The 7663-nt window shown below is 40.1% G+C and overlaps 1 protein-coding gene across 1 annotated transcript in view; it reads right to left on the bottom strand.

Moving 5' to 3' along the window:
- Nucleotides 1-7663, bottom strand: part of LOC107707821 (fibrosin-1-like protein) — a gene marked incomplete at its 3' end in the record, with an annotated part of 343126 nt that overhangs the window by 221147 nt on the left and 114316 nt on the right. The window contains exon 3 of the mRNA XM_016511913.1: nucleotides 2598-2690. Coding sequence (XP_016367399.1) covers nucleotides 2598-2690 — 93 coding nt within the window. The remainder of the gene's footprint in view (nucleotides 1-2597; nucleotides 2691-7663) is intronic.

The raw sequence follows: 7663 nt of genomic DNA on the forward strand, positions 1-7663 counted from the left end.
GGGACTGTTTACTTTAGCCGCATTCATTGTGAAACTTGCTAATTGGCACATTATTATGAAAGGCGATTTGCAAAGATTCATTATAAAACATTATACTCACTTCTTCTGTAGATGAGGCTGGATCACGAATGATTCGCGCGAACATAGACAGATAGATTTATGTAGATCGGGGGCGCATTCCCTTCAGAAACAATGTAATCCACTGCGAGTTCAGCGGCTCAGATGTCGGGAGTAAATGACGACTGCTATGTTCATTATTACATCCAACAACAGAACACCTCAATCGCTTAGGAGTCATTCTTGTCTACATCTGCTACGGCGGTGAAACAATGGCGGGTCTAAGGTAAGACACCAGTCCAGTCTGTGCTGAAACACTACTGTCAATCAAACTATCGTGGGAGGGGCTTGTCTGTGTGACGTCACACATACAGACATCTGAGATCGGCTCGATTTGAGAAAGGGGTAAAGATTTTAGTAGATAAAAAAAAAACACTGGGTGGATTTTTATCATTATAGGGTGGTTGTGTACACACACTGCCAACACACATTTCAGTTCAAACTACTTGTAAAAGTGCATGTAGCATCAGATGACCCCTTCTTAACCCCTTCTTCAGTAAGAAATCTTACTGGCCAAACTTTTCAGCTGTAGTGTATACTAAAAGAGGGAATCAAGCCACATCTAGGGACCAGAATACACCTTAATAACTACTTAACATCCATCCAGAACACCAGCAACATGGCTTAAAACATGTTAACAACCACATAGCAACACCTTGGCAACAGCCCACAATACCCTGTGCCTATGTGTTTTGAACAGTTAATCACAACTTACAATTTCATCAGAAAATGTCGATCTTTATTCAGAAAACTGTAGTTGTTGTATGTTGTCGTGTAACTACACATCAATCATTCGGGTGATGGAACATTAAAAACGTGTCTTTCCACATAATATTTAATCGTTTGTAACATCGTTTTTGATTTTCTTTGTGAACACATTAACATTACGCAGTGCAAATCAAGTATACGATTCCTGAATGTTGAGTTTGATTAGTGTGAAAGTCAGGAATGTTGACATCAAGATCACACTGCAAAAACATCACATACAAAGCTGAGTGATTTCCACATTCGAAAGAGGTCCAGATCGGAATTGAAAATGTCAGAAACACTGTACAGACTGTCATTCAAAAACCAGATCTGTGTCACATTTGAGCATGAAAATAAAAATCAGATTTGAACCATATTCAGCTGTGATCTGCATGTAGCCTAAGAGAGTAGACTCTACTTCTGTTTCAACAGTCTCGTTTTCATTCCAGTCGAATGAAAGAGTTTTGTCGGACTATCCTCATTAAATCATTAACACACTGTTTCTGTACTATCTTCACAAGAACCGAAGCCACGCTAAACAAGTGGACGCATTCCGTAAAAAATAAGAAGATCTTAACGAACGTGCACCGCTAAAATGGCAAGCCCCCACATCGGCTGTTTTTTTAAATCACTGCGCTCGTGCCCCCAGTTCTTTGAGACACTGCCATCCCCCTCGCTTGTTTCCATTTCCTTCTGACACTCCAGCGACCAAAAAGAAATCCAGTTCTATCCGCCTCTGAAGCGCAGAGATCGTTAGCTGGCGGCGCACACGCCTAAGCGTCTTTGAAGTGGGTATGAAAAGCGTATTTGGTATGCAAAGAAAATTAGCATGTATGGCGAATCACAAGGGAAGATTTTTTACACCATTTAACGACGTGACAGTGATGAAAGATGATCCTGTTTACAAAGGGGGACGGGAAAGAACGGGCTCGGCGGATCTCCGTCTGTCTGTGTCTTTCTCTCGCTCCGAGATGGACAGATAGGCCTACAGATGACGCGGATATGGCGCTCTGCATTTTTGCACCATTTCTTTGGCAGGAGATTAGAGGGAAATGTCATATCTGGCACTGTCAGCCATTACAGTCTGCAATTTTCTGCAGTCTTTCAGCCCTCCCTCCTTCTCTCTGTCTGCCCGTTGTTCTGTCGCTTTTTGCTGTCAAAACTGTCAGCCTGGATCACGCTTTTATCTGCCTCGAGCTCGTTTCTCTCTCTTCCTCGCTCTCCCTCTCTGACTTTTTTATGAAAAACAGCCTTTTGCACAAATTCATAAATGATGGCGGTGAAGGGTGGGAGGGGGAAAGCCAAGACAGAAATTTCGCTCCGAATCCTTAACAGCCTAAGCATCACATTTAATCTCTTCATTAAAAACATTTTATTCTTTTCATCATCTTCTCCTCCCTTCATCCTCGGCTCGCTGAGGCGCGCAGCCTCGCCGTCTCCGTATTACGGATCCATCCGAACGAATTTGCTGGGGATTTCGGATACGCGTTTGACAGGCGTTAGTTAGGGACGCGTCTTCAGCTAGTCTCGGGAGAATTAGACACAAATTCTCATTACCCCTCTCTCAATCACATTATTTCTTCATTCAGGCCCTAACCGACACCCTACCACTACTTTTTCTCTAAGATATTCGGCTGCATTATTAAGAAACCACACCAGCCAGGCGCAGGGAATACTGTGAATATTTCTTTTGTGAATACTGCCGTCATGATGACACACTTCATTGTGCTTACCTCACTGAGCCGATCTTTGGAGATGCTCCTGGGTGCTGTGTTCACCTCCGTCTCCTCCATTTTCTTCCCAGCCTGGCTCAGAAGACTCAAGGACTAGATAGAGCAAAGAAAAATAACACGTTAGAAGTAGGACAAGAGCTTTCTATTGCTGTTGTAACCCTACAATAACACATGATCTAGAAAACCCAGCTCTTCCCACATGTTTGGAGCACCACTGTGAAATGATGCACTTTTGTGTCCTCAAGCAGAGCCATATTATCTCAGCAAAACAATGTCTTTGTTGGGATGGACATGGACACTACAAGACAACAGGAAGACTTTAAAGAGAGACAATATTCTAATCCAAGGACAACAAAGCAAGGTGATTCTTTCATCTGTTTGCTTTGGAAATTTTAGGCTTGACTTCCCAAGAAGTGCCTAGTTGTGTCTGGAAATCGGGTATTGTTGTCTTTACCACTTTCATCTGGTGCGCCCAGAGCATTAGCACGTGAAAACCCACAGGGAAACCCAAAGTGTGTGTGGAGGGCAGGTGAAGGTGCTGTTTTTGCTGAAACGGTGAAATGTAGGCGGTTATGAAGGCATGAATTGGTGGAGGAGCTTAGGGATGCTCTCGAAACTACCTGTTTGGCCTGCATTTGAAGATCCACTGATTTGAATGCATGCAAAAGGGCCACAGCTCACCTGGAAATGACATTCACTGACCTTGTCCTATGTTTGGATGATCATCTGCAGATAAAGATACAAATGAAATGACAGACTGATCTGTATTTTGTCTAAAGGCTTGGCCATATTATTTTCATTATTGTAGCTTACATGATAGTGTGCCCACAAACCTTATTTTGAACAGAGAACAAGTATGTGTACATGCATACAGTGCCGTGAAAAGGTTTTTGCCCCCTTCCAGTTTTTTTTTTATTTTTTGCATATTTGTCACACTTAAAAGATTCAGATCTTCAAACAATTTTTTATATTACACAAAGATAATGCAAGTAAATACAAAATGCAGTTTTTAAATGATGATTTCATTTATTAAGGGAAAAACTGTCCAAACCTGCCTGGCACTACGTGAAAAATTAATTGCCCCCTCCTGTTAAATCATGAAAGAACTGTGATGAACCACATTATTTTAGAAAGCGGAGTTAAATTTCACTAGCCAAACCCAGGCCTGATTACTGCCAGACCTCTGGAAAATTACTTTTGAAAAATTATTTTCTGTGAAAAAGATTAGTAATTATAGCCACTTGTTTACTAGAAAACAATTATTTTGTAAAAATTATTTATAAATATTAAGATTTTGCATAAATATTTTTTACACACACATATATAATGTATTTAGATGTTTAGATTTTCTTGCAACACAGCTGGAACACTGTGTTGGTCAATCAGAACTAAATGAACAGTCCGTTTTAAAAATGCAAGTGTGTGTGTGTGTGTGTGTGTGTGTGTGTGTTCGTGATCTAGTCCCAGTGTGTGTGCATAAGTATGAGCATGAGTATGTGTGTATTACTCGAGCAACTCTCATGCGTGTCCCCAGTGGCTTGCAGGTCTTGGCCCTGGTCTCCAGATCTCTACTCTAATTTAAACAGATCACTGCTACAATTAACCTTTCTGCTAAATATCAATTATAGCCCCAGGCAGAGCAGAATTAAAACGGTCATCAGCTAGTCTGACAGGTCCTGCATTCTGCCACCACCTGGTCATCGTTTCCCTGTCCCTTCTTCCCAGAGGACGCATGCAAGCCCCATTTAATTACCAGAGCCAATACTGAGCCAGCGCTGGAACAACACGGCACCAGCACTGGATGATTGGTGCAATGAATTACCATTCAGTTGAGGTCAGAAGTGAAAAGCAGCGGAGTGATGCGGCATAGGCACGACGCTGGCGCTATGTTGAGGATTTCCAAAAAAAGAGCTGCAGGTGGGCCTAATCAAGTCAGAGTAATTCGCTGTAGTCAAGACAGGGGCTCGATTCTGTCAGAAAAGCTGACAAGCTAATCAATCCCACTATCTCGACGTAATCGGCAGGGCTGCTTTGAGAATCGCGGAATTGCTTGTGAATAAGTATTGAAGAATACTTGTGAAAGCAGGCAAAAGAGCGGGGGTCTCTGTGTGTGGTGTGCTAAAAAATGGTTTTGATTTGTTTACAGAACACAGAATGAAAATTAATGTTTTCAAAAACACCATCTTCACTGATGTGGAAACAGAAGTCTGATTTTGAGATTGCAGCATTGCAGTGTCGAGACTTTTGTCAGACGTTTTTTGGATATACCTCGTGTGTTTTGTGAGACCTTACTTCAAATAAAATGGACTCAACTGAGGCTTCATGCACGCAGCTAGCTGAAGGTTTTGCAGGTCTGCCCCTGAGAGACTAATCATGCAAAGTGTTTCAAATGCACTTTAGTATTCCTCTGTTTGTGCTTTTTCTAGTTATAGATTCATGTCTTGTTTAGAAATGGTGCAAGGTGAAGCATGTAGACTTTAAGGATCTGTAAAAGACACAATTTCCCTGTTAGTTTTCTCTCAACTACATGCAGGGAATTCAACTACAACATGAGGTCAAATTACCATACATAAGAAATAACCCTGGGATTACTGGATCACAGCACATTGTTCAAAAAAATTCAAAATACAAAAAAAAAATAGTTTTTCATAATCTACCTTAACATACTTTTTTTTTTGTAATGTAAGCTGCATGGCTGGCAACCAGTAATGTCACCAATCATACCCTAATGGACAAAATCAATTCCTACTCTACATTATTTCCCACTATCAATATTTCAATATACTTTGAATTATGTTGTGTTACACAAGTAAAAGGTGCTGCTCTTTGCTTAAAAGCTTTACTCCTGAATATTAATCACATCATGTGACGTTCTCCCCAAATGATTTGCTGACAGGCAGACCTTAGGTACGTCCTATTTTACACACTACTGCACTGGTCTACACCATTTTGTAGTACTAGTAGAGTTGAAAAGTTATAGTGAGGTGTAGAACACTACAAGTACTCAGATCATGTACTCGCTCAAGCGAAAACACTAAGTGTTACACTCAACAGCCATAGATTTCCTTGCATTGCAAATGGAGCTAAACATGCTAAAAGCACAACGTTTTGTTTTTATTGTGAGTGTAACAAATAAAGGTAAAGCTTTTACACTTTCGATTATCTGTAGGACTATAAACGAAAGAGCACTGTAAGTTGTTTCCACTGTTAGAAGGAAAACAAATTAAAGTGATCGTGCTGGCGCCTCACGCGCGCACAGTTAAGCATTGCTAACTTGACTACGCGGCCTGTTCATTATCATGATAAAAACAGTCAGCCAAACATATGAAAAAAACCCAAAAAACACAATGCTCAGTTTAAATAGCTTGTAGTACAATCTGTGCTGTTCAGCGTGACCACTAGGGATGGGTACTGAAACCCGGTATTTAATCGGTCCCGGGGCTAAATTATGAAAGACCAGAGTATCGATAAGCTCTGACGTTAACGGTTCTGCTATTGGTACTGGAGAAATTAATAAAACACACATACATTTATTATTGCTATATATACATTATCTTGCAAATTCTATCTCACCAGAGTCGCCAGCTGTTTTTCAAACATTTGTCTATGATGCATTTTTGCTATTCACAATTCAGAAGCAAGATCGCGCCCACACGGAGGAGCTTCAGCACGCGCAACATGAAAGCCCTGTTTAATTATGATACACTAAGTGTTACACTCAACAGCCATAGATTTCCTTGCATTGCAAATGGAGCTAAACATGCTAAAAGCACAACGTTTTGTTTTTATTGTGTGTAACAAATAAAGGTAAACCTTTTACACTTTCGATTATCTGTAGGACTATAAACGAAAGAGCACTGTAAGTTGTTTCCACTGTTAGAAGGAAAACAAATTAAAGTGATCGTGCTGGCGCCTCACGCGCGCACAGTTAAGCATTGCTAACTTGACTACGCGGCCTGTTCATTATCATGATAAAAACAGTCAGCCAAACATATGAAAAAAACCCAAAAAACACAATGCTCAGTTTAAATAGCTTGTAGTACAATCTGTGCTGTTCAGCGTGACCACTAGGGATGGGTACTGAACACCATACCGCCGTAATGTTATGCCAAGCACATATGCCCCCGGTTTCACAGACAAGGCTTAATCCTAGTCCTAGACTAAAATGCATGATTGGGCTGTTTTAACAAAAAGAAACTTGCACTGACTGATCTTAAAATATGTAAGTGTCATTGACTTGTCTCAAGATGCACACCATTAATGTTTTTTTTTTCTAAGAATAAAAAATATTTACGTATATTTCTAAAATATACGTAAATGTCCTAAATTAAATATGGCTTCATTTAAGCCCTGTCTATGAAACCAGGCCTTTGTTTTACGTGGATTTTGGAACGTGAGAGAAGTACAAAACCGGGTTTACATATAGCTTGGCTTCCACATACATTGTGAATATGCAATATTCATACGCAAGTTTCACTTTAAATTAATTCGTTTTGGCTTGTTATATAGCTTCTTATATTTTTAATTCTTGTTTTTTTCTGAATATTGTTAAATTGAAAGGATTTGTTGTGGCATGAGGGGAACTAAAATAGCCTATAGCATAGCTATGTTTATAGTGTTTATGCTTGTAAACATTTCACATTTCTGTACGTAATAATAAAAAGCTACGGTGACCGTTAGGGGACATCTTCGGTTCACTTAATTTTGTCGTGGCCACGACATAATAACTCGTGGGAATGTGATAATATGTCGTGGCCACGTGATGTGAACTCGTGGCCTCGAGATGCTATGTTGAGGGAACAACTTCCATTTCTCGTGGCCACGACTTCTTATGTTGAGGGAACGGCATATTTTTCTTGTGGTCACGAGTTTAATGTGTAAACAAACCTGCGTGACCATAGCAACCCAGGATTATCAGATATGGATTTATTATTATTTTATTTTGAATTAAGAAATGATTATATTAATTAGTGCTGGGCGGTATACCGGTTCATACCGAATACCGGTGTTTATTTTTGTTATGATATGAATTTTTAAAATACCGCAATACCGGTGTATGTCGCTTA

This window comes from Sinocyclocheilus rhinocerous, unplaced genomic scaffold (assembly GCF_001515625.1).
Source record: "Sinocyclocheilus rhinocerous isolate Xijiao unplaced genomic scaffold, SAMN03320098_v1.1 scaffold1256, whole genome shotgun sequence".
NCBI lineage: Eukaryota > Metazoa > Chordata > Actinopteri > Cypriniformes > Cyprinidae > Sinocyclocheilus > Sinocyclocheilus rhinocerous.